The sequence below is a fragment of the Carassius carassius genome, chromosome 13, assembly GCF_963082965.1.
Source record: "Carassius carassius chromosome 13, fCarCar2.1, whole genome shotgun sequence".
In the NCBI taxonomy this organism is placed as follows: Eukaryota; Metazoa; Chordata; class Actinopteri; order Cypriniformes; family Cyprinidae; genus Carassius; species Carassius carassius.
In genome coordinates, this window is record NC_081767.1 from 30,211,744 (window position 1) to 30,239,395 (window position 27,652).

Here is a 27,652-nt window from a genome sequence, read left to right on the forward strand (position 1 = left end):
ACAAATACATTTATTTTATAGTAAACTTAAAAATAAAATGCTAATATTTACTACTACTTTCTTTGTTTGCCTCTTTAAGAAGAATCGCTTTATGCTTTATGTATTCCCCAATTTTGAGTAGCTTTGGATAAAAGCATCTAAAAAGAAATAAATAAAAGCGTTTTCATCATATTCAAACTTAAAATCAGCAGGCTTTTATTAGAAGTATACGCGCTTCCGGATTTAGCACTGCTGCTGATTAAAGAGCGTCAGTGGATGAATGTCACAGTTTTGCATTGTGCTTTGAAAACGGCATGGGATAAACTAGATTTATGCTTTCAGGTTGAAAATAAAACTTATATAGTACAGTTTATGGTAATTGAGTATTAACAGCTGTCAACCATGTCGGTACGCAAATGCGCTGTCAGAACATATTTATATAACACATTTTTTATTTTGGTCGCACAAGCGGACCTCCGCACCCCTGACTATGGAGCACCTTATAAATTCCATGTTACAGATTTCTCTGGAAAATGACATAATGGCAGTGCTGATTCATTGATGGTACTGTAAGAATGTGCAGAATAGCAAGCTCTTCACTAGCACATATATTAACATATATTACATTTGTACATATATTACATTATACATACTATGATTCACAAAAGTACCGACAGACGATAGTATTGTGTATTGACGATAGCCAGAGATATCTAGACGTACAACGATGTACATCGTCTGCAGATATAAGGAATTTCATTGCACTTTAACAAGAAATCTGAATGGCCTATATATGTGCAATATTTTAAAGAGCCCTCAATAACTGAGTTTAATGCCACAGTTATGTTAGGAAGTTTATGAACTTACCTGTTTTGAATAATTTATATTTAATTTGTTTTATGTCCAATATTAGTGTTAAACTGTTGGACTTTAAATTAAATCTACTATTGATTTTCACCGTTGACTGATTTTGCAGAACATTTAGACTGATAACTTCCGTGCGTAGAAGTGCCAATATGACATGACAGTTTTGTCCGACTATATATGAACTAGCTGTTTTAAATACAGTATTTTATATTTAACGTTAGTTTATCAGTATGTTTGAAAGTATATTTTTCCAATTATTGGTGATTCCATAGGCTCTCTCGCAAGCATCTTTAAAAAAACAAATAGTTATGCTATGACAAGAACAAAGAGTCTCTCTCTTTCTCCACCCATGCACAATAATATTGTGTATCGTCGATCTCAAGGGCTGACAATAAGACGTTTTGAAAAATGACCAGATCACCCAACACTAATTTAAATTTAAAAAATGTGTGTTTGTGTGTGTGTGTGTGTGTGTGTGACACTAGTCACATACCGCACATTCCTACCATGAGCTCATCAGCTTTCCAATATATGCCAGTACTGTGTGTGTGTGTGTGTGTGTGTGTGTGTGTGTGTGTGTGTGTGTGTGTGTGTGTGTGTGTGAGTGAGTGTGAATGTGTGTGACATTCCTGAAATTCTTGTTAAGCAAAGGTAATGAATCGCTCCATTTTACTTTGTCATTGAAGTAATCAAGACCTCACACACTTCAAAAACCCCCTCACCTAAAACACGTGTGTGTATGTGGCTTTGTCCTGCTATTGATTACACAGGAAATAGCTGAAGTGATTTGCATAGACTCTTCAGTGATAAGTAAGCAGATCAGGTGATTAAAAGTGAGAGAGATAAGATAAGAGACAGATTAATGGAGATGTCCTGTCTGCTGTGATCCTGAACTTAAGGGTCTCTTTCTCTCTGTCTGTCTCCAGGAGCTCATAGAGGTGGACAGCGAGGTGGTATTTGAACTGGCCTCCTATACCTTACAGGTAAGATCATGTGGGGCTGTTCATAATTTTGTGCACCTTCATAAACCTTAATAAAGTTCATATATCTCAAATACAAATGTGTAAGCGTTTCAGAGTCATATTCAGGTCACCACAGTATTTCAGTCTGCAAGGGTGCTTTATTTTTAAATCTAAAACAGGATGTTTCCTTTGTACTATAAGTTATCCATACAAGGGAAATACTTTAGAGAAATATGGGTTTCCTTTATGACTCTGTGTATGTATGATTCAGGTGCAGTATCAGGTATGTTATGCGTGTTTGAACTTTTTGAGGATTCAGTCCAGGTGGCGTGACTACATCCCCTACTGAGACACACATTCGCCGTTCTGTGTATCAGAGGATCTCGTCTACCATCAAACACTAACTATTGATACTAAAATATGTCTTTTTTTCTCCCGCAGGAAGCTAAAGGAGACTTCACGAGGTAAGAGGCTGGTTTGAATGAATGAATCACCTTCCAGTGACCTCTTTTACACTCACATGTCTTCAACGTCTCTATCAGTGTGTCATTGCAGAGTTAAAGCAGATCCGATTTGTGGCGTATATCAAACTCTCCTTCCCACATAAGCACATGCACATGATTCAAGAGATGGAGAGAGAGAGAGAGAGAGAGAGAGAGAGAGAGAGATATGGGGGTGTGAACCCTGGGAACGGAGACAGAGGGGAGGAAATGGAATGCAGAGGATAAACAGTGTTAAATTACACACACTAACCTCTGGCTCTCTCCATCTCTCACACACACTTACACAGACTCTTTCTACACATAGTATCTTGGCTACAAATCTGTCACATGTGCATCCTTCCAGCTTTATTCTGTCACTGTTTTTTTTACTCAATCTTCCTCTCAACCCCTCCATCATTCTGTTTTCAGAATGGCCGCACTACCACACTGCCTTAATTTTTGCAGTATGCATTATATATAGTGTGCACATTTTGTATGCATGAATACCCTGATTGTCATTTCCAAGATGAAGACTGGTCATGTGAAAAAATTATCATTTGCACAATTATTATTATTCTGTGTCTTCTGTTTCTTTTCCTGGATTCTGATTGACTGATTTTTCGCTCTGTTAGGTACTTCTTTTTCTGAGCATTTTGTGTTATTTTTACAGTAATGATGCTACAAGGGCTGACCTGAAGAAACTGCCAGCACTGCCTACACAAGCACTGAAGGAGCACCCTTCACTCGCATACTGGTGAGACACACACACACACACACACACACACACACATACACACTGCTGTCAGCTGATAATGGAGAGGTATTAATGAGATGTATCCGCTCTGTGTTCTCTGAGCACCATGGGAAAGGATTCCCCAGAATAATTCTCTAACCTAATTTTCCTCGATTATTTGATGGGAATGAAGTGTTTCACAGATGCTGCCGTTCTGAGACATACTCACTCACACATATTGAGCAGGCCGTTGTACTTCCTGTTCTAAGAATGAGCTTATCTCCTTCATGGTGATATGTGTTATTGGCTGTTTCTCTGTACATCTGTAAGCTTTCACTTATCTGTTTGGTGTTCCTGTGAAATTGAAGTAAGTTGACAGTCCAGTCACATTCTCATGAGCATTGTCATCTTTTGCCGCTAATCTGTGTGTGTGTGTGTATGTTGTTTTGTAGTGAGGATCGGGTCATTGAGCACTATAAGAAGCTAAGCGGACAGTCCAGAGGCCAGGCTATCGTCAAGTAAGTAAAGAATAATTTCATGACCAAAAATGTTTATCTAAGTTTGATTGAAAAGCATTTTTTCTTAAAGGAATAGTTCACCCAAAAATAAAATGACATTTGGTCACCCTCATGTCATTCCAAATAGTAACTTTTGTGGTACACAAAAAAAATTATAAGATATTTTAACAGTTTTTGTCCATTTTATGAATCAGTGGAGTCATTGGCAACACAAACATCAAACTAAATTATTACATATGGTCACATGGCGTGTGAGAACCAATGAGATTTGATGCTTTACACTGTTGACTTTTTTGTCATTTTTTTTTGTTCCACAGAATGCAGTATTTTGTTTTTTTTGTTTTTTTTGAGTGAACTCTACCTTTAATTTTGAATACAGTATGTGTTCTTTTATACTTGTTTTGTACTAAATCGTCTTTTAGGAAAATGTTTTGCTTGAAAAGTGTGAAAATGTAACTGCCTAAAGTATCCAAATACTTTTTGTTTGCTTGTTTTTGCAAGTCTCAGTAGGTGCGTTTACATGGACACTTTTTGCTTCCATCGGATTGAATTCATTCTGATTGACGAATCCGAACGTAGTGTTTACATGAACGCTGAATAAAGTGACCGGGTTGATATGCGTGTTTACATGTCACAAGCTTCTGATCGGATTTACTCTTTTATCAGATTTACTCTTTTGACATGCGTATGCGCACACTGCATGAATATACAGTTTCCCGCTGCTGTTGCATGCTGTTTTAAAAAGCACACGTGATATTTATCTACTTCTGGTCCTAATTAGGCGACCACCAGCACATGATCTGTTGTGCTGCTTAACGTTACTTAAAAAAACTAAAAATTAAAAAAAGGTGTAAAAGTGTCCCTTCCCGCACCCAAACCTAGTCGTCTGTTGATGAGAGTCTTAAACAAGGACTGGTGGAACGTGGTCCTGTGTGAAAGGGGTTTTATAATGACAGGACACTTATTTATGACACTTTAGGAAGTCATCCGGAAGAACAGCTCGTTCCGTGCGTCATACTTCATTACACTATTTCTCCGTCACTGCACATGCGCAGTAATTTCCTGTTTCGGTTTTCAATCCGATCAAGTGTTTACATGTCCTCTCGCTCGGATTACAAAAGGGATTATCCACCCCTTACAATCCAATCAAAATTTTTGATGGATCTGGCCAATTCAATCCGATTGACGTGTTTACATTTATGACTTTTTTATTCTGATTGTGCTTCTAGTCCTATTACGATCGGATTAGTAGTGTCCATGTAAACGCAGCTAGTGACTACTTTTGAGATCCACTCCCATGTGTACTGCTATTGTAAATTGTCTGCATATGTAAAATTCATAACATACTGTCAGTGATTTTTTATTTCTTCTCTCTCACAGTTATATGAGTATAGTGGAGTCGTTACCCACATATGGAGTGCATTATTACGCTGTTAAGGTGGGTCTGTGTGCTCTGAGGAAAAATTTATAATCACAGCCGTCAGTCCACACACACACATTCTCACGACCTATAGTATCGCTCTTGAAGACTCAGTGTGTTTAAGATAATCGTTCTGTGTCATCAACCATGAGCTGACACTTCTTTTCTTATCGCTTTGTGTGTGTGTGCATTAATGCTCTCTTTTTCTCACTCTTTCTCTTTCTCAGGATAAGCAGGGAATCCCGTGGTGGCTGGGTTTGAGTTATAAAGGAATTTTTCAATATGACTACCAGGACAAAGTCAAACCAAGAAAGGTAAGACTGCCTATCCTCTGTGGACTTACTATAGTTTGACTTCTGTTTGTCCTCCCTGCACATCTCTTCATCTTGGTCATCCCGTAATAGTTGTACCCCCCTGATGGTAATTAGTAGTGCTTGGCATAATTCGCCCCACACCATTTGTGCTAAAGACATGATCAAGACCTTAAATTATGACACTTGTTGAGGAGAGGTGTGCCACTACTTTTCTAAGTGATCAGACTTACTTGTCAGACGATAAAATGGACAAACTAGTTTTTTGACTTAGGCAACCACCCAGAACCATAGTCACTACTTAAAATGTAGCTTTTTAAGAAAAGCTCTTTGTTTCTTCATTAAGGAGGGAAAAAAAATCCTACTTCTCCTTTAAAACTCAAATGGATATACATATACAAGGGTTGTAAGCAATTTCCCTTATGCTTTGTTTTGATACTTTGCATGAGTTTCTTCAGTTATGTGTTTGTGCATGTGTATGAATATGAATATGTGTTCATCACCTGGTCACCTTTGCTTAACCTCATGACGTCAACCAAGAGAAATCTGACCGTCTGACACTTGGGTGTATTGACTTCAGATAGGTCATGACCTCTGGCGGTCTGACCCCATAGCGTTTTTTGTAACTTTAGACAGAGACTGTCAAACCTCCAGACAGATGATCAGGGACACCAGGCAACTGAAATGCTACAAATCCGTCTCAATCAGAAGAAACGCTTTCTGTTGGGAATGACTTTACTTCAGTTGTGTTTTCTATTTTCACAGCACACACTCGTATTTAAGTTCTCTCCAAAGGACAGGCAAAAACTTCAGCCTGTGGTGAGGAACAGAAAAACCTTTCCCAAAACCGCAAGCTAAAAATAGTGTTCAAAGCAGAAAGTCCAGCCAAGCACAAAGCCAAACTCAGGCCTATTTACAGAGAAGGATCTGTTACACAAATCGAAAGTTGAAATGAAACAACAGAGCAGAGAGCAGCTCAGAAAGGAGGGAAAAGAAACCAGCGAGAAGAACTAACGCGTCTGCAAAAATGCCACAGATGCAAACTAAACAAAATTATAGTTTTACTGACAAATCCAACTAAACCTGGATGAAAATTTAAAGGGATAGTTCAACCAAAACTCAACATCATCATTTACTCACCCTGATGATCCAAACCTGGAATACTTATTTTTGTACTGTAGAACACAACAGAGTTAAGTGTTTTTGTTGATACAGTGCAAATCACAACAATATTGGACCCTATTGACTTCCATTGCATAGGGAAAATCTTCTTTTATGTTCCACAGAAGAAAGAAAGTCCTACAGGTTTGAAATGAAATAACATCAAAGTGAGTAAATAATGACAATATGTTCAGTCTTGTGCGAACTATTACTTTAATCACAGAGAACAATCAGACATCTAGCCCTATGTTCAAATGCCAGACTGCAACTTTCCACTGATCTGCATTTCAGATGGGTCATTGCCACTAATGTTCTCACTACACAGTTTGCCTTCATCACATATGCACGTTTTAATGTTTTGATGATAAGCTCACATGCGCTAATGGTTTGCGGCTGTTCTCCATCTCTAGGAAGTGTGTGTGAGAGACCGCGGGATATACAGTTAAATATGCCACACACTAAAAGTTGCAGACTCTGTGAGTTAGTTTCCAACTAATTAAAAAAGTTTCACAGAGGTATGACGAGTACATTTATGGTTTCATCTTGAATTGGGGTGTGTCTGTTTCTCAAGAGCTATTGTTCTCTACCTAAACTCCCTCCAGCAGCCTCGCTGACTCCAAAACCCGCAACAGGAAACCCAGCAGCAGACACACGCAGAGTTGCAGAATCGCCCTGACAACACAAAACATACTGGAAACATTAGTGCATCTGACGAATCCGGGACCATTCCTCAAAAACTGGCATGTGTGTGGCTGTATCTGAATGGTTTGGATCAGCTCATTAGCTCCACTAACTGAAAGATTCTTGTCTTGTAAAACATGAACAGCACAGCAAATCTAAGAAGTGTATAGCTGCCCTTCTAGCCAGATGTGACATTGTACTTATGAATCATGGTATTGCAACCCTTTAGTCACCAGTGATTGTTTTCATCCTGTCTGCTGCTAGTGACCTTTGACCTTTCCAATTTCCTGTTTTTTCTCATAAGCACTCGTTATAGCTCCGGCTTAGTGAATACCATGCCACACACGCACAGTCTTCCTGAGTGTTTCTGAGTGTCTTTTGAGAGAGAGAGAGGGGTGGGGGCTTGTTGTAATATTCTACGTACAGACAGACTGCAGCATGGGCGTTGTACGTTATAATAAAAGTAACTCCAGTGAATGTGAGTCAAAGTGATGAAACTCCTATGACATTTACACTGAGACTCACCCTTATATTGGAACTTTCTGGATAATTGTTTTGGTTTTTAGGAGAGCAGCCCCTAATAGTTGACTAATCTTTAGTCTGCGAGAAGAGGCTTGGTTGACCAAAATTTTGTTAGTCGCTTTGTTACGGAAAAAGAAATTCACAGGAAGTGGTGAGGTCATGCAGTCCGTGACGGGCAGGTCATTAACAGCTGGATTTTGTGGTAATACAGTACATCCAAACGCTTGCATCATTTATCGACCTCAAATATGGCTTATCATCTGAAAAATGTAAGTAGTAGCAACTTTACATGGTCGCTCAATCTAATGCTAACCAAGAAAAATATGAATCTGTAAAGCCTCTGTTTTTATTTGTGTGCAATCACAATAACAACAATACATTGAGCTTTGTAAAATAATGTAATCAAACACGATGCGCTTTCTGCCGTTTTGGCCTCTGTGAACTTGAGCGCGAAACTCAGTGTATACTTGCCTTACAGACATGAAAAATATATCTATAGAGAGTGAAATGTCTACTTTCAAATAAACAATACAAATCTGAAAAAGCAAATATTCTCATATTATGTAATACGTATGAAACTTGCATGTAGGCGCATCTACTACTGTGGAGATGACAAGTCAGTATCAAACACTAGTTTATCAATAGATTATTAAAATGTTGATGCATATTAATTTTACTGTTTTTCCCTGACACATTCATGATCATTACTTTTGCCAGTGTGCTGTAGCAAGTTTTGTGCGTGTACTTGAGTGCTTATTAGACTGTAGGCAGTTAAAATCTCATTGTCATGATTTAAATGGTTTATTAATAAGCATGCAATTAGTTGACTAATGCTTAAAATGAGTGACTACTAGTCGACCAGAAATATCTTTAGTCGAGGGCATCTTAGTTTTTAGTGATCCTTAGCTCTGTGCTTGAACTCTAGATAGAATTATGTTTCAATAAGTGGTTAGCTTTTGCATTGGTTTCAGAATGCATTGAACACATTTTTTTTTTTTTTTTTTTTTTTTTGCTGAATAGAAAGCTCAAAAGAACAGCCTTTATTCGAAATAGAAATATTTTATAACATTGCAAATGTCTTTACTGCCACTTCGATCAATTTATTGAATACTTACTAAATAACAGTATAGATTTCTTAAAAAAAAAAAAAAAAAAAATCATACCCCAAAGTTTTGAATGGTATTGTACATATATTTTATTGAAAAGTATTAAGGAAAATGGTACCATCTGATTAAGAATAGCATTTGTGTGTGTTTTGTCTCAGCATTTGTGTGTGTTTTGTTTGCATGCTTTTGTTTCTGAGTTTTTCGTTTGACTGCATGCTAACATCAGACTTTACTGGAATCAACTCCATCAGAACTGAGGTGGGGTTTTCAGAAATAGGCATAGCCAATCTCTGGACCCCGTTACCATGGCTGTGAGCATTCATTTAAAGTCCAGAACATGAGTTAACCCTGTTTCCAGAGATCTAAATAACCAAACAACTTGAGGACTGTAACACGGTTCAGCTGTCAGTGAAATATGTGCTAGAACTAACCAGGATTCATCACATCACTGGGCACATGGCCCCCCTTTGAAATGTCTTTTCTCTTTTCTTACAGCCTCTCGTGACTGAAAGCCTCAAAATCACACACCCTTTCAGCTGAGATTGTCTCAATCCAGAACAATAGTTGAAGTCCCCAGTTCCACCTCACTGTGCCCAAAATACTCTGGTGTGGTTAATGCTCCATGCCTCATTGGCTATTATAACATGGAACATTGCAGCCTCCCTCACTGTCTTTTTCCTCTCCCTCCCGCTTTCTTAAGGAGAGAGAGATTTGTATCTCCATAATGAAAGTTGTTTTGAAAGTGCTGAGGGTCAAGTTTGGTCTTGGTCCCATGAGACCATCAAAGTATCTTATAAACACCAGGAAACATTCACTTCCTCAACATCTCTGTGTTTTTCAGTTGCACTATGTCTATGATATTTTGGGATGGAAATCAGAAGTATTTAAAATATTCCAGTTTAGTGTTCCTCTATTTAATCTGAATTAGTTCTTTTTATAGTACAGAACTTTGGTATACTCTGTAGTTTTGAAGTGCTTTACAGATAAATTTGAATTGAATTACCAATTTCGTTTAGAACTTTTGAAGAACATTGTACTAAACAAAACAATCCTATTTTTGGTAACATATTTGAATGTTATTTAATGTTGTAATTACTATAAAAATGTGTTATTTAATGTTAATATGTATCAATATTATTTTAGTATTATTTATGTACTATTATGCTATTAATTAATATTTTAAATACCAAGAGAGATTAATTACCTATTACCTTATTTTTTATAATAACAAAACTGGTATGTATCATTAGACCAGTTTAAACCAATAACAATCCTGAGACTGATTCATATGATTATTTAAAGAACTTTCTCAAAAAGTGTCATTCATTCACAAATTATAGTTCATAAATCTGTATTCTTAATGAATCTTTTAAAATTATTTAGCAGCAACTGGACTTTTTCTCTCATTCAGTTGAATTGCAGGAAGACTATTTTAATACAGTATTTTATCGGCATCAGTGGAATGTTGCAGATGTTTAAGGACCGTTTTTAGAACCTAATGTTGTGAAAATCATTTGGTTCCAGTAGATTTTTAAAAATGGAACCAGTTCTAAATTCCCAGTCCTAGTGATATATGTGGAAATAGTTGTGTGTGTGTAACTATGTTCCTTCCCTCCCCTCTTCCTTCATCTGTCCATTGTTTTCCCATGCTCTTAAAATTCTTGAGCTCTTCAAGCCAGCCCCCTCCCCTCTCCATTCTCTTCCATCATTTTTTCATTCCTCTTTTCCTTTATTTTTCTTTTTTCCATATTCATACCACTTTTTCCGCCACTCTCTATTTGTGTTGCATTTTCTTTGTGTCTGTGCAGCTGATGGCTCCAGGAGTCCAGTGTGTGATTTGCAGACAGCTGTGTGAGTGTGTGATGGCGTGAAATGAGAACCAGAACCTGGTTTCTTGAGTGAATGAAAGGAAAAGAGGTGGAGCAATTTAACAAAGCTGTTGCACTGGGTTTTGAGGGGTTACTATAGCACACACACAAACACATGACTCTGAACTTTCCACAAATCCCGCCTACACAGGAAGTGTGTGTTCCTGAGGGAGGAGAGGCTTGGAAGGGGGCTGACTCTTCCCACTCTTGCTTGCTCGCTCACTCTCCATCTCTTGATCCAAACAGTCTCTCTTTCTACACATATACTAAGGAGGACTCATTGTTCCCCTGTGCTTAAGGAGGATTTTACAGACTCACACTCACCATAAGCACAAGAAATTTTTGCACAGGAAATTTGAATATCTTGGCTAGGTCTTGCCTTCTGGATTTTATTTTAATGCCTTTTCCATTAGTTTTCTGATCTGGAAGGAGTTTACAGTCTGAAGACGTTGGAGCACCATCCGTGGATTGTTTGATTAAGATTTTGGGAATGTTGTAAAAACGTTCTCTCATCTCTGCAGGTGTTCCAATGGAGACAGCTGGAGAACCTGTACTTCAGGGAGAAGAAGTTCTCAGTGGAAGTCCATGACCCAAGAAGGTAAATCTAAATTACAGCCTACACGTGTCCGCTCACACACACAGGTCATGGATTATGTAGGCTTACATACAGTGTGTCAAATACACTGACGGGACATGTTGTGGGTACCACTTTCACTCCAACCCAGCAAGGGTTTGTTTAGATCTCATGAAAAGTTTGAAAGATCTCAGCGTGTATGTTTTACCTTTGATTCTTTTGGATCCCAGTGTGGGAATCATTTGAATTAGTTAGGAGGGATGATGTTCTGAGCTATACATTGGATTATTACTAGCAACAAGAGTAAAAAAGGGTAGATTATGACGCTGTTTTGGTACTATTTAAATGGAGGAACATCGTTATATAGCATCTACACATGCATCTTTTGTTCATGTTTAATCTTGAAAATATATCAGACTTTGATAGGAAAACCCATTTTGTGTCCTCCTGTTCATAAAGAGAATTTTTGTAGGTAAATGTTCTAAGTTACTTCTGGTTGGATTCTGCCCACAAGTGTTCACTGAGCTAAGCTGTTTGTTATTGGATTGAAATCTGTGACTTCCTGTGTCCTGTGGAGAACAGCGTAGAAGTACAAGTGGAACAAATGAGCAAAAACATACCCTCCTCGTTTTCTCTGTCTGTCAGTAGAGAATGAGTTAATCTCCTTTTTTCTGCTTCTCTCTCTCGTTCTGTCAAAACTGGGATTGTTTCATATCTTCAGTTTGTTCTTACCCTCTCTCTTTTGATATTAGGATGTGTTTAGGGTTTAATCAGGCCCTTATGACATCATCAGTGTGTGCCGAGGGCTGGATAGTCTCTTTAGGAGAGAAGACACTGCCAAAAGCAGCAGCACATGCTGCCTCAGATGCTGACAGATAAACCGCCTCATTCACACTGTTCAAACAACCACCACGACAGCCCAGAATCGAGGAGAACACAGAGGGAGTTCACAGAAATGCTGGAGGCTGGGGAAATAAGACATGAAAGAGAGCAAAACAGTTAAGGAAGATGAAATAATCTGTTTATTTTGCAGCATGAGGGACTATAATGTATTTTCCTCCTTGTTAATTTCAATGTCATTCAGATAAACACAATGCGACACGCACACATACACTAATATAGTTCTGATAAGAGTCAGAACACAAGGGTCTGTTGTTTATCTTTGTTCTAGTGGAGGGGCCTGGAGGTTTTTATAAAACCCATCACAGGACACAGACACACACGTGTGCTGGGTTTGACCACAGTGTAAATGGTGTGTGTGTGTTTGTGGGCTGTGCTGTGTGTGGTATGTTAAGCCGATACATTGCAAAGCTGTTGGGAGTATTATGTGCTAACACCAGTTCACATTTCAAATCTCCCACATAATATATATAATATACTGGTGGCTAATAATATGGCAGACAGTAGAAATGAAATGCATTTTTGTGAGTTTTTATCATTCATCTCTGGTAGTATCGAAGTCAATCGGCCAAAATCGCCATCGATCAAAAGTTTGGATGGTATTCTCGGATGCTATTGCACTACTTGACAAAACTGCATCACTGTTTTGACAAAAATATTAAACAGCACCACTAGTTTCAAGATTGATGGTTATAATAAATATTAATAGCAAATCAGCATATTAAAAGGATTTTGAAGGATTGTAAAACTGAAGACTGGAGTAATGGCTGCTGAAAATTTAGCTTTGTATCACAGGAATATTTAACATAATATTTAACACAAAAACATAAAAAAAATCTTACTGATCCCAAACTTTTGGATGGTAGTGTTTAAAGTGTTTGGAAGATATTTGTAATTTTGAAGATTTCAATTTGCAAAAAGATCTGTTAAAATTTTAGGCTTAATTTTAGCATAAGCTTAACTAGCCAAGCAACACAAAATGGTCACAGGTCTGTTTATTGGCAGTTTTTATGTAGCTTTGGTCGTGGTTCATCCAATTTAGAGGAGCTAATGTTTTTTGACTGTGTTTGTTGAAATGAGAAACACAAAGTGTTTTTAATGTGTTTGGGCAATAATACACATTTTGGCATCTGTTTCTGCACTGACAATGTCATAAAATTCAGTAAATATAAAGTTGTTTTGTGTTCAATCCAACTGCAGGGCGTCGGTAACGCGGAGGACGTTTGGTCACAGTGGCATCGCCGTGCACACCTGGTACGCCTGTCCCACCCTCATCAAATCCATCTGGGCCATGGCCATCAGCCAACACCAGTTCTACCTGGACCGCAAACAGAGCAAAGTGAGTGTGTGTTTGTGATTTTTGAACTGTCTCCAAACTTTTTCTTTTATCAAAGTGTATGTGTGTTTGGTTAATAACCTTGTTCTTACTACATCAACCTTCCTGTGTGTTTCTGTGGTCTACCTCTAACCATTTCACCATCTAGACAACCATCTCTCTGCAATTCTCAGAGCCACATACACTTACACACAAACACACTTATAACTATCTGTCTATGATTTTGCTCAAGGATTCTGTTACACTTTTAAAAGCTGCGGAATGTTCTTCTCTTGGAAAATTCTGACACACTCAACACAGCTGGCAAGCACATTCACTCTCTCTGTCTCTGTTTCTCAGAGTAAGATCCACGCAGCACGCAGTCTGAATGAGATAGCCATAGACCTGACAGAAACAGGAACCCTCAAGACCTCCAAACTGGCCAACATGGGCAGCAAAGGCAAAATCATCAGCGGCAGCAGCGGAAGCCTGTTGTCCTCAGGTCAGAACCCGCACACACTCACACAAAACAGGTGCGATTACAAGATCACTTTCTTCCTGTTTACAGCTATCATCTGGAAATTATGTCCTGATGCACATATGAAGTGTTGTTGGTAGTTTGACATTTTTGGAGCCACTTAAGGGTGATGAAAAAATTATGAAATGGGAGGAAGAATTTGAGTTCTCTCGCAAAATTATTGCCTTCCCCCGAGAAACTTTACGTTAACTCACAAAACATTTGTTCACTGCGCAACAGTATTGTGTTGCCCTGAGAAACTTTTGCATTCACTTACAGTCCCCCAAGAAACTTTGTATTCACTCAAAAAACATTTGCGTTCTCTTGCATCAGTAATTGCATTCCCAGAAAAGCTTTGCATACACATGAAAAAGTGTTGCATTCCCCCAAAAAACGTTGCGTTCCCTCTCAAAAACATTTATGTTCTTTCCAGAGGAACTTTTGTTAAGAGAATGCAAAAGCATTGAAATATAATTTTTCCTCCCATGCCCCTTTAAGAGCTCTGTAGAAAGTTGGAACATAAAAAGGGTGAAAAGCTTCAGTCTTGTAATGTGCAATTGGCTTCAAACACTCTGTCCTGTTAAATGCATGAATCTAGTGTTTATGATCTCATGATGTCATACACTGGGAGTTTTAGGGTGTGGGCAAGTGTGTAAATTTTCTACGGGGTGAGAGTGAGAATAGCTTGTCTTGATGTTGGTTTTGGACTCCTGCAGTGGTGTTGTCACGGCTTACGCTGCTGGAAGGAACACGGAGCCGAGGGATAAACGAAACAAGGATTTATTAAATAAAACATAGGCAAGGTAAGTAGCAGATAACAGGTGGCAAGTGGCAAGTAACAGGTAACAAGTGGCAAGTGACAAGTAACAAATGGACAAGCAACTAGTAATGAGTAGACCCGGCAAAACAGAACAGAAAGGACAAGGCTTAAGTAGAAGGGATAATTGGGGAAACACAGGTGGATGGCATGACTAAATTAACAGGGACATGGAACACATGGGGAAATGAAGAGACACACCTGGAAACTAATCAAACCAGACACGGAAGACAGAAACTGGGTCACAGGGGCAAAAACACACAAAATGAGTCCAGGTGTGTGACAGTACTCCCCCCTCCCGGTAGGTGCGTCCTCGCACCGTAGAAACAACAAAGGGAGGCCAGCAGACAGGGACCACAGAGGAAGGAGCCAGGGAGGAGATGACGGAGGAGGAGCCAGGGAGGAGACAGGAAGGATCTGAAGCAGGAGGTACCCAGCAGGACCCAGGCCACAGCCATAACGGCCCAAGGTGGGGCCGACGGTGGAAGGAGCCATGGAGGAGGAATGGTCACCGACTCCAGGGACTCGACCCACGGCCACGGAGCAAGTGGAGGAGGAGCCCGAGGCGGAGACGGAGAGCCAGGGTGACGGGGAGGAGCCGGAGGTCCTAGGCGGAACTGATGGCTCTGGTGACTGACGCGGCGATGTGGATCCGGAAGGCCGCGGTGAGGCCAGAGTGACCGAGGACTGAGGTGTAGCCGAGGGGATGAAGGAGCCTGACGGAGCCGGAGGGACGGGGCGAAGCCGGAGGAGTGGAGTCCCGAGGCATAGGAAGGACGACGCCAGACCAAGGCGGAGCCGGAGGGACGAGGGAGCCAGGCAGAGCCTGCGGACTGCCGGGCCACGGCGGAGAGGAAGGAGCTAGGAGCCATGGTGGAGCCGACGGGTCAACGGGCCGAGGCGGAGTCCAGGCCTCAGAGGCTGGAGGCGGAGGTGAGGGAGACGCCGACCAGGGCGTCGCTGGAGGATGGCGGTCCCGCTGAGCTCGCACCACAATGATGGTAGGCTGAGGGCGAGCAGAGGGGCAGCCAGACGACAGCGGAGGACGAGGCAGGAGTGGGTGGGAATTTTGGAGGAGCAGGCATTGGAGTAAGCTCTGGGACTGGAGCCCTTCCTGGGCTTAACGGAGGATCAGGAGCCCGTCCTGGGCTTAACGGAGGATCAGGAGCCAGTCCTGGGCTTAACGGGGGTTCAGGAGCCCGTCCTCGGCTTAACGGGGGTTCAGGAGCCCGTCCTCGGCTTAACGGGGGTTCAGGAGCCCGTCCTCGGCTTAACGGGGGTTCAGGAGCCCGTCCTCGGCTTAACGGGGGATCAGGAGCCCGTCCTGGGCTTAACAGAGGATCAGGAGCCCGTCCTGGGCTTAACGGGGGAACAGGAGCCCGTCCTGGGCTTAACGGGGGAACAGGAGCCCGTCCTGGGCTTAACGGGGGAACAGGAGCCCGTCCTGGGCTTAACAGAGGATCAGGAGCCCGTCCTGGGCTTACAGGAGGATCAGGAGCCCGTCCTGGGCTTAACGGAAGATCAGGAGCCCTTCCTGGGCTTAACAGAGGATCTGGCATAGGTGAATTGGAAACCCCCTCATTTTGACCCATTTGGCGCTCCACATTTTGCTCCCTCGTGGTGGGCAGTGTCGCCGGCTCTCGCACCTGGTCTGACGGGTTGCTCTCTGGCTCTCCGTCATCGGTGGGCTCGGGCTTATGCCTCGTACCGTGGGGAGATTGTAGGCTGGGCTCTGGGTCCAGAGTGGACCTGGCGAGATCCTCCATTGGGCCGACCGTGAGAGGTGACCCATTTCTCACCAGATTCCACTCTATAAAGGCGGCGAAATCCTCCCGAGGACCATCTTCGGGCGCGTGGTCCGGGTAGCTGGTGGCATTAGCTAGCCAGAGAAACCGTCTGGTATGGTCCTCGAGAGACAGTCCCTCCTGCTCCAGCAGGAGGAGGAGGTATTCGGGGCGATAGAGGGGATCCATGACACAGCTGCTGGAAGAAAAAGACAGTGAAAAAAAGGAAAACAAAACGGAGGGAAAACACGCAGTTTATAACTTTTTAGGTCGGGTCTTCTGTCACGGCTTCCGCTGCTGGAAGGAACACGGAGCCGAGGGATAAACGAAACAAGGATTTATTAAATAAAACATAGGCAAGGTAAGTAGCAGATAACAGGTGGCAAGTGGCAAGTGGCAAGTAACAGGTAGCAAGTGGCAAGTAACAGGTAACAAGTGGCAAGTAACAGGTAACAAGTGGACAAGCAACTAGTAATGAGTAGACCCGACAAAACAGAACAGAAAGGACAAGGCTTAAGTAGAAGGGATAATTGGGGAAACACAGGTGGATGGCATGACTAAATTAACAGGGACATGGAACACATGGGGAAATGAAGAGACACACCTGGAAACTAATCAAACCAGACACGGAAGACAGAAACTGGGTCACAGGGGCAAAAACACACAAAATGAGTCCAGGTGTGTGACAGGTGTCAGGTATCATGAATTAAATGTGCTCATAGCAGGACTCTGGTGTCAGTCATATGATCTTTCCTTTCATCTGAGCCATGTGTCTTCAGCCTCTTAATCATTGACCACACATGAGAGATTAGATCATTGTGGAGGCTTGGACAGTCGCTGCATTTTGTAGTAGTTTGCTTTGGTTTGACCAGTGGTTTTCAACCTGTGGTCCGCGGCCCCCTAGTGGGTCGCGGTGGTATTGGAGGTGGGCCGCCAATTATTTTCTGTTCATTTCCAGTCCATTCTAGGGCTGTCCGATTAAACAAAATTGTCATAAAATCACGATTTGATTTGATTTCTAAATCTTGATTTCTGTATACACTGCAAACACCTGAGGCACCGCTACAATTAATGAGCTCTATGAACAATGCATGGCAAAAAAAAAAAAAAGTCCCTCTATACATTTTGTTACATCTTTACTATAGTGATAATTTTGACTTATGTCTATTCTAGAGACGTTACAACTTTTTGATAAAGCTCTAATTGGTTTTCTTTTGGAAGTATGTTTCAAATTAATCCTGAATGCATTTATGACTGTAAAAGCATATCGGTGTGTGTCACAATCGCAAAATTGATCAATGAAATCGCGTTTTTTTGTCTTTTTTTTTTTCATATCGCACAGCCCTATTTCATGCATTAAATACAGTTAACAATCTAGCTTCTGAGAACTAGGTTATTAACCCAACAATAGCGGGGTCAGTTAATTTTTTTGAAGTGGGCCGCACAAACATATGTGTGTGGTTGTGTGGGCCGCGAGTTGAAAAAGGTTGGGAACCACTGGGTTAGACAATATGAAAATGAAACAGCATTTACAAACCATTTCACTTCTGTAATCTGAGGGATTCCCTAATTAATTTGGTTATTCGTAGAGAGAAATTGTAGAGTAGGAATAGGATTTGGAGATTAGGAATGGATTTTATCCATTGGGATTTGTTAGGTGGATCAAACATGTAGTGAGGTGGTTGAAGGGGAAGAGTATACTTTTTCCCTGCTTATGCATTTTGGGTTATATAAGCAGAAAACAAAAATGTAGAAGACATTATTACATTTTGCTTAATTTCTAAGAATAACATGCACTGATGAGTCAGTCAATGTATGAACAGGAACATTTATTAGTAAAGCATTGTTATAAATATGGTACTGTTCATTGCTCTATAAAGCACTCAGATGCTGCAGAAATTTCTTGTCTTTTTATATGTAGTGTCTGAAAGGATAGAGAGATTTCACAGAGATGCTCTCCAGAACAATGTCGCTCTGTTCCAGTGACAGAATTATTCTGTGTTTTCGTGTGGTGCAGTGTGATGCCTTTCTTTGCTTCATAGGTTCACCACAGTTCTGCCCCTCTGGAGTTCCCATGAACCTCACCCAGATCAAGTGTGTGTTGCAGGGTTAATTTTTCAACAAATTTGTTCAATTTGCTTGTTGGTAATAAACATTTAAACTGTTATCCATTGTATTTTATGTTGTTGGGTTTCACAAAACGGAATATAATACAAAAAAGTTGGTACTATCTTACAGCGGTTTGCAACGATTCTCCTTTCCCCCACAATGCATTGCATTACGTCCCCTTGGGGAGAGAATTTACCAAAGCCCGCCTTGAGAGCATTGAGAGTGACTAGAGAGACGAGTAGTAGACGAGAGTATTCAGATAGCGCAGATTATAGATAAATAGATAAATACATAGATATAGACAGACAGACAGACCGCAATCACTTCCCTACAGCACAAGCTTTCCAACGCAGTTTCCATGGGACGGCACCGCCCACACAAGCACCTGCCAAACACAGCGACAGACACGTGGCTACGTTTGCCACAACATTTTCACCGGAGGAAGAGATAAACGCTTAGAAACGCCCATATAGCTAGCATGATGCCTTCTATTTCTAGATGAAAATGAAAATGAAAAAGTTTACCAGTACTACGACACTATGGCAAAGGTTACCGGTACTTATCTGAACTAATGTCATGATCACTGCCACTAGATATAAAGAAAACATAAATTTTTCACTCTGTGCTATTCAATGACAGTAAAATAATATATATATGTGTCGTTATTGTGCACAGCTGCTCGTAGACTAGCTCCAGTGCTCATTGCTGCGTTGATCAATGATAGCAACTCACCAGGACACTTCACCAACTCTCCACTCATTCTCCTTGGACCATGCATTTAATTGGCTTTGACGGCCATCAGTTCTTGGCAATTCCTCATTTGCCCTCTCACGTCTGGCTGGTTCAAAATTATACGGCTGCGGGCCATCATACATGTTGGCTCTTGCCACCTCTTCCTCATCCCAGTCAGTCACCATAGTTCTGATGCTGCATTCCAGGCAGGTTTTTGAGCTTGTAAGTAGGGATGCACCGAAATGAAAATTCTTGGCCGAAACCGAAAACCGAAAAGAGAAAACCAAGGCCGAAAACCGAAACCGAAACACCGAAAGAAATTATCCCAATTATTAGTACCATTGCATTTATTGCTATGACCGTGTACTAACTTTACTAAAATTAAAACATTGCAATTGCATAAATTACTATTAAAGTTTCAAAGATAATTACAATTACATAAATTATAAAAAAAACATAAAAATGCATAATTACAAATTATGCAAATATTTATTAAGCACATTGCAACAATGCACAGTATAAAATAAAATTCAAACTAAAATTTAATCCCACTCATCTGTATATTAAATAATAATGTACAGGCCTACTGGCCTGCAGAAAGGTTTTAAAATTAACTGTTCTCTCATAAAAAGTGCATTTAGGTGAAGAGCATTTGAAATTTTTCTCTGTAGTACTAGAAAGTGCATTACTTCTCCAGTAGGCAAGACTGTTATCACTTCTGGGGATGGGGACTTCAGACAGATAACCATCTAGCTGTTGAGCAGTTGAGCTTGTCATCTGCCTGACATTTGAGAAATATTTGAGAGAGTGTATTTAAATAGGGCCAGGGCATAAATAAACATTTTTATCAAATTAAAGCAGAAATCTATCCAAAAATCTAGCAGAAATATGGCTACAATCTGATATTATGCATGTATATGTATATGTGTGTGTATTATATATGCAGAGACGAGTCTTTTTTTTTTTGCGCTCTGATCTCAGTCTCCTGCGCTTGGCGCTTCTCCGTCTCCACGCGGGTTCTCCGCATCCAGCGCGGCCTGGAGCATTTCTCGTGTGCTCTGCCATATTTCCGCGTCCAAGTAATGGTCTTTATAACACGGATCAAGCACATTCGCGATGAAGTGCGGAGGATCCGAAAAGATCTCAGTGAGACGTGTGCTAACAGACTCTATAAGACTGTACTTTTCTTTGTTTTCACTTCGTGGTCCGTCTCAATCTCTTTGTTAGGAGACGCTTTAGTGCTGCGAATAAAGGAATAAGAAGAGAGAGAATGTTCTCTATTAAGACCCACTGGTGTGAAGTGAATGACGCGGGGATCTCGTGGTCTGCGCTATGCAGGTGCACGTGCAGGTCGCGGTTTCTGTTTGCGTCATCATAACATTTCGGCCGTGTTGTTTCGGTAATAAAAGTGTTTCGGCCGAAAACCGAAAATGCACTTTTTGGCCATTTTCGCCCGAAAATTTTCGGTGGCCGAATATTCGGTGCATCCCTACTTGTAAGTCACTATTTCAAACCACGACTAACGACTTTGTACCGTTCCAGGCAAGTTACGCCAATCTTTGAGCGCAAGGAAATGTAGCTAGATTATAAATTTTATTGCAACGTTACATTGTCCTAAAATCGTTTTTTCAATGTGTACCACTTGCATAAACACTGCATCCGTAGGAAGTATTATCCGTAGGGTCTGCTATTATTGTTTCGCGTGCTGTGTGACGTTGGAACTCGGAGTACATCGATCTAGTACGAGTTCACGGGTGGGAAGTCATGGGTTTGACTGCCGTTCCAGTGCACTTTCACAGGATTAAGGTTGGAAAAACACGGGTTACGGATTGCCTGGAACGAGGCATCATACTAGGCTGAGGCTACCTTTCCTCCACTTCTCCCCAACGTGATGTCATCACCGAATTGCTTAAAAAAACAAACATTAATACCAAAAACGTAAAAAACTGGTCTTTAAGACCATTTGTGAGACATTTTAAAAATGATATACATATCTTGAGTGATTTATGTACCCATTAATCGACATTGAGGGTTAACCTGCAACATGGGCTTTAACGTCTTTCACTTCACCTCCCCATGCTGAGCACTTTCCACTGGGAAGCAAAAATTATGGATTTATTTGGCAACTCGGCAAATCCAAACTTGGCTGAGTGGAAAAGCCCTTAGCAGCTAAATACTTCAATCACACATACACACAGAACTGAGAGACGAGAATTCACACTCTTGTTCAGAGTGATTCTGGAATATTTAGTTTTATACTTTTTCTTATGTATGTCCCCTGTCTTAGTGTGTACAAGAATTTTTTTTTTAATAAACATCAAGTATTTTTTTGTCCAAAATTCCATAACATTCAAAGGTTTGGGGTTGCTAAGATTTAGTTTTCTAAATCTCTAAAGTTTTTCTAAAGTTTTACAGAGTCTGCATTTATTTGACCAAAAATACAGTAACAACAGTAGTACTGTGAAATATTATTACAATTAAAATAACAAAAATAAAAGTTTTAATTTAAAAATGTAACTTATTCTTGTGATGCAGAGCTGAATTTTCGGTATTATTACGTCAGTCTGCTCCTTACATTCTAATTTGGTGACCAATGGAAAGAATTCTGGCTGAATAAATGCATGAATTTATTTTAAAAAAATATGTATTACTGATCTCAGACTTTTGAACGGTAGTGTAAGTCATTATAAAGTATGCCAAATACCATGCCATATTGATTTACAGTGACACGACACATTTAGGGTTTCAGTGCTTCTTCTGCAGACATAGAGCAAAGACACAGACACACACACATATCAGGCTTGACTGGACACTAATGACACAGCGAGTGACCCCAGTCATATTCTCTATCTATTACTTGTGACCCTTCACTGTTTCCCAGACAGCTGCCTGCCCACACACACACATTATCCCCTTCCAAACACACCAGACAAACCACATTCCTCTGAAAAGATGCAGGTAGCCGTCCATGATGCTATATAGTTTCACTGTGAGAAATACACATTCACAGCCTTGACTAATTTCTACCATAGGTAAACTAACACTGGTGTAATGTCTTTAGCATTGTGTGGGAATATTAAGGTATAGCTGCTGTTATGTAATCCTTCCCAGTCTTGCCAAAAAAAATTAGCTGACTTCCTCGTAAACATCTCAGACATACACACCTTTGCCTCATGCTCTGATCAACATCCACGGTATCTGCTAAACAATGCTGCCCCATTGGGGCCCTTTGTTCATTTTTGTCCGGAAACACACACACACTTCGCCCCTTTCATAGCATTGAAAGAGGTGAAGTACACACCCTCTTGCTAAGCGAGAAGGTCAGTCTGATTGTTTAAGCCTGGGACTTTTTTTAAGTCTGGAGCTGCAGGTACCAATTTGACCTTTAGCCATTTCTGATCTTTGATCTTTAGGTTAAACACACATACATATTTGTTAAAACGTGTCTTGTCAACCCTAGATTTGATCCAACTTTGTGTGTGTGTATGTATGTGTGTGTGTAGGCTCTCAAGAGTCGGATAGCTCCCAGACCGCTAAGAAGGACATGTTGGCAGCTCTGAGGGCCAGACAGGAAGCTCTGGAGGATACGCTGAAACAGAGAATAGAGGAACTCAAGAGCATCTGCATCAGAGAAGCGGTGAGGATCGAAACAACTTCTCACTTCAGCATAACGGCTCTGTTCGAAAACCTGAGGTTACTTGCTATCTGCAGTCTACATAGGAAGCTGTTTTGTATAATTGTTATTTTTTTGATGTGCTTTGTTCAAATATACAGTCACTCTTAAAAGTCTTTAATTGTTTAACAGAATCTCTTAAAGAAAAATCACTTAAGAATTCATAAAACAAAACAAAAAAGAAAAATTGCAATATGGGTTCTTTATTAAAAGGAAATTGTGTTGCATATAGTCAAGCCTGGCTTTGCTGCTCACATAGGTGCTGATCAGAGCTAGAATCTTAATATCACACACTCAACAACAGCTGGATTAAGAGTGTAACATAGTGTGCTGTGTTTCAGGAGCTGACAGGAAAACTTCCAAAAGAGTACCCTCTCGACCCCGGGGAGGAGCCGCCCACCGTCAGACGTAAAATCGGCACTGCCTTCAAACTAGATGAGCAGAAGATCCTGCCCAAAGGAGAGGTCAGGGATTATAGTGTTTATAGTGTGATTTAAAGTTGGTATCGTTCAACCTCTAAACCCCTGACCACAGCGAACGCTGCACAATAGTTTGATCATACACTGCCCTTTAAGCCTCAATCAGATATTCATGTATGTGTGCAGAGGTCTATAAATAGCTCCAGTCTGGCATGATCAGAGGAAGTGGCGATAGTGCAGTGTGTGTGTTGAGTGTCAGCCAAAGGAGCTGGATTACAAAACCCAAAAAAAGGGCTTAGCTGTGTGAATGAAGAATGCTGATTTATGTAAGAGGTCACAATGCCTTTGTATGTGTGTTTTACATGGCTGATGATAGTTGATTTTGGGTGATTAATCGAAGGCATTGATAAGAGGCCACAATATTTTAGCTGTCTCAATGTGTGTGTGAGAACTAGACAACTTGGCATGCATAGTTGTCTTGTTATTCTGATGGAGTGTGTTTTGCTCATTTCACAAAGGACAATTTGAATGATTGTTTTTATGCTTAGTTTACTCATTTTGTGTGTGTTTACATCTGTTTTTTTAGGAAGAGGAATTGGAGCGTTTGGAAAGGGAATTTGCCATCCAGTCTCAGATAACAGAGGCGGCGCGGCGGTTAGCATCTGATCCTCACATCAGCAGCAAAAAGCTGAAGAAACAGAGGAAGACGTCGTATCTGAACGCTCTGAAGAAGCTGCAAGACATCGAGAATGGCATCAACGAGCACCGCGTTCGCTCTGGGAAAAAACCCACACAGCGTGCTTCACTAATCATAGAGGGTGAGGAATTCTGTTCTTTGTGTTTGAGACATTTTTGCAGCACTCCTGTGAGTTCATTAAGTGTTTTCTCTGTAAAGTCGTTCATGCTGAGAGCAAGAGTAATTGCACCTCCCTTATAGACCTATAAAACTGAACCTATGTGTCTGTGTGTGACCTCTGCTGTGAAAATTAATTTAACACACTCGTGTTCATGCTCAGGTTGCAAAGACCTGTTTGACATGTTGGTGTGTGTGAGTTTTCGCTTTTAAGTTGTTAATGTGTTTGTCTTTGTTCGGCAGAAGCAAATATTGGCTCAGAGGACAGTTCACTGTCTGACGCCCTGGTGCTGGATGATGGTGAGTTTTGTCAGATTTTTATGCATAAATATTAATTTTAAATATCTGATTTCAAGTTGAAGCAGAATATTTAAAAATAAAAATTCAGGTCAGTGTTTGATTACATTCATCTTTAATTAACTGGATTGTGAAAAGTGGATGTTGCAAACCAGAATGAAGCCAACTTAACCACGGTTTTACCATGGTTCAGAGATGTTGTTTGGTATAGTGGTTAGCTGAATGTCATAAGAGTCAATAAGCTATTCTTTTGCAAAATAATTATATTAATAATACTTTTACAGATAAAAAACAGACATTAATATTCATTAATTTGGTCCATTAACATTTATTATAGAATTTGATGTTTTTCTAAAATAACTTTGATTATGGCTAATCTAATCAAACACACCAAGGCAATTTATGAACCATTTTCTTTTTCTTTGCTTTTGATTTCTTTATTTAACTTTTTTTTTTATTATTATTATTATTTATTTTATTTTGTAAAAATTTTTAAAAAATGGGAGTTTGGATATCATCAAGATGCAATAAACAATTATTTTGCCAAATAATATAGTTCACAAAATACAAACCAGGCATTTGCCTCATTAATATTCATTATTTCTGCTGATTAATATTTAGTATAGAATTCAGTTTCAGTTCAAGAACTTTGAATGTTGCTTATTAAATCAGATAATACACATCAACTAATTTTATGGACATTTTCCTAAAAAGATGTCCTTTGATTTAATTAAAAAAAAATTCTATCTTTTAGCAATTTTGTCAAAAGTAAAAGGAGCATACACGTGCACCATTTTAACATTAAAGGTACACTAAGCGATTTTTGCCAAACGATATTGATATGTGAAAGCACAAAAGCGAACACGCCCTACTGAACGCTCTCTTCTCCCTGCAAGTGTGTTTTGGGACTCGGTCCGACCCTGTGGTTAAAGGCGTTTTTCAAAAATTGCTTAGTGCACCTTTAAATGATATATTTATCTTATTTCCTCTCACTCTGTTCTGCAGATGACCCCCAGGTGACAGGAACCCCCACGTTCTCTCCGGCTGCCTCCCCACTCAAAGGTCTCCCTCCCCGACCCCCATCCCACAGCCGACCGCCTCCCCCACAGTCCCTGGATGGACTGAGACACCTGCACTACCAACGCAGTGACTACGACAAGTCCCCGATCAAACCGCGCATGTGGAGCGAAAGCTCATTAGACGAACCCTATGAACGGGTGAAGAAACGTTCCTCACACTCTAGGTATGGAACAGTCAGAAAATTTGTGTTGGTATGACTGGTGTGGTGCACATTTAAATGAAGAAATGATGTTTATTTAGCAGTAGTCACAGGCGGTTCCCCAGCACTGGCAGCTGTGAGGCGGGAGGGAGCAACTCTCTCCAGAACAGCCCTGTGCGCTCCCTCCCTCACTGGAACAGCCAGTCCAGCATGCCCTCTACCCCTGACCTGAGAACACGGAGCTACATCCACTCAGCCAGGTGCTGGCAACATGAGAACATCAATATACACGTTGATTCTTATTTTATATGAATGGTTCATGTATTCAATCATATTTTATATTACTGTATATAATAAATATATAACTGGATTTCATGTAAAATTAAAACCCTGTTTGCTGTCACAATACTCATTTATTCCAAATAAAAATAATGTTTGTTTGTAATCTTTCTTCAAAATACGCTACATGTCTTTTATTATTATTATTTTTATTTTATTTTATTATGTTTTTGAAATAAGTCACTTATTCTCACCAAGGCTTCATTTATTTGATTTATTCTAATATGCTGATTTGCTGCTCAAATATTATTATATATTATTGGTGCTCAATTATTAATAATATTTCTTCTTATTATAAAAACATATTTTATTACTATAAACATTTTTACAACATTTACATAAAATAGAAACATTTTGTACCGTATATTTGTTGTTGTTGTTGTATTTTGATAATTTTTATGGAGCCTTGCTGAATAAAAGTATATTTTTTTTTATAAATATAAAAGAATAAATAATCCATTACATTTTTTATTTTACTTTTTCTCTCTTTTTTTTCAGTCTAACTCAGCCATTCCGTGGCCGGAGTTCCAGTTTAGAGTCTCAGGGGAACCTGCTATCCTTGGATGTGGACACAGAGGCGGTACTTAGCCCTGACCTGTTTCTGTCAGGACCACAGAGGACAGGAAGCAATGGCTCTGTTGTCCCCGACGACTGCTCATCTTGCACCAGCCATTCCAGTTCAGAACATTACTACCCCTCATCCATCTCCAACCCTAACTACTGTACACTGGCTGAGGACTCGCCCTCCAAAGCCCGACAACGGCAGCGGCAGCGTCACAAGTCTGCCGGACACCTGGGTGCGTCCAGTTCTGGCAGTATGCCCAACCTAGCGGCCCGCAACGGGAGCACCCACGGAGGGGTGTGCGGAAGCCATCAGGGCGTGTACCTCCACAGCCAGAGCCAACCCTCCTCACAGTATCGCATCAAAGAGTACCCACTGTACACAGAGGGCAGTAGCCCCAGCGCCGTAGTTGTCCGCAGCCTTGAGAATGACCAGGAGGGACACTACAGTGTCAAGGCACAGTTCAAGACCTCCAACTCATACACAGCTGGGGGGCTTTATAAGGAAGGGTGGGGCTCTGGGGAGGACGGGGAAGTGGGTGGTGGCAGCGGGAGGTTGACACCCTCACGCTCACAGATTGTGAGGACTCCGTCTCTAGGCAGGGAAGGAGGAGGAGGGGGACGGGCAGCGGTGTCAGAGGAGCTGCGCTGCTGGTACCAGCGCTCGTCTGGATCGCTGAAGGAGCACAGCCGTGTCACGCACACCAGCTCCAATGCTTCAGATGGCCGTGGAGGACGAATAGGGACACTAGTGAAGGGGTCACCAGGTGAGAGGGTCAAATATAAACTATGCAAAAAACAATATATGGATACCTGCTAGACCTCAGTCAGAGTAAACATCATAAACGTCATAAATTAGATATATATATGATTGCCTCTTCTCTGTGTGATAGGCGGTCTGTGTTAACTGAATGCTTTAAAATTTCTGTGCTT

The 27,652-nt window shown here is 40.6% G+C and overlaps 1 protein-coding gene across 11 annotated transcripts in view; it reads left to right on the forward strand.

The window, feature by feature from the left end:
• LOC132156312 (FERM domain-containing protein 4A-like) overlaps positions 1 to 27,652 on the forward strand; it is a 151,864-nt gene that overhangs the window by 119,045 nt on the left and 5,167 nt on the right. For 9 of the 11 annotated variants that reach the window (XM_059565270.1, XM_059565271.1, XM_059565269.1 and 6 more), the window contains 16 exons: positions 1,773 to 1,829; positions 2,250 to 2,272; positions 2,961 to 3,044; positions 3,476 to 3,541; positions 4,922 to 4,979; positions 5,189 to 5,275; positions 11,132 to 11,208; positions 13,285 to 13,423; positions 13,760 to 13,901; positions 22,862 to 22,995; positions 23,373 to 23,495; positions 24,037 to 24,268; positions 24,547 to 24,603; positions 25,606 to 25,843; positions 25,921 to 26,079; positions 26,657 to 27,486. In XM_059565270.1, coding sequence (XP_059421253.1) covers positions 1,773 to 1,829; positions 2,250 to 2,272; positions 2,961 to 3,044; positions 3,476 to 3,541; positions 4,922 to 4,979; positions 5,189 to 5,275; positions 11,132 to 11,208; positions 13,285 to 13,423; positions 13,760 to 13,901; positions 22,862 to 22,995; positions 23,373 to 23,495; positions 24,037 to 24,268; positions 24,547 to 24,603; positions 25,606 to 25,843; positions 25,921 to 26,079; positions 26,657 to 27,486 — 2,506 coding nt within the window. The remainder of the gene's footprint in view (positions 1 to 1,772; positions 1,830 to 2,249; positions 2,273 to 2,960; positions 3,045 to 3,475; positions 3,542 to 4,921; positions 4,980 to 5,188; positions 5,276 to 11,131; positions 11,209 to 13,284; positions 13,424 to 13,759; positions 13,902 to 22,861; positions 22,996 to 23,372; positions 23,496 to 24,036; positions 24,269 to 24,546; positions 24,604 to 25,605; positions 25,844 to 25,920; positions 26,080 to 26,656; positions 27,487 to 27,652) is intronic. The other 2 variants (XM_059565265.1, XM_059565267.1) reach the window with 1 other exon arrangement.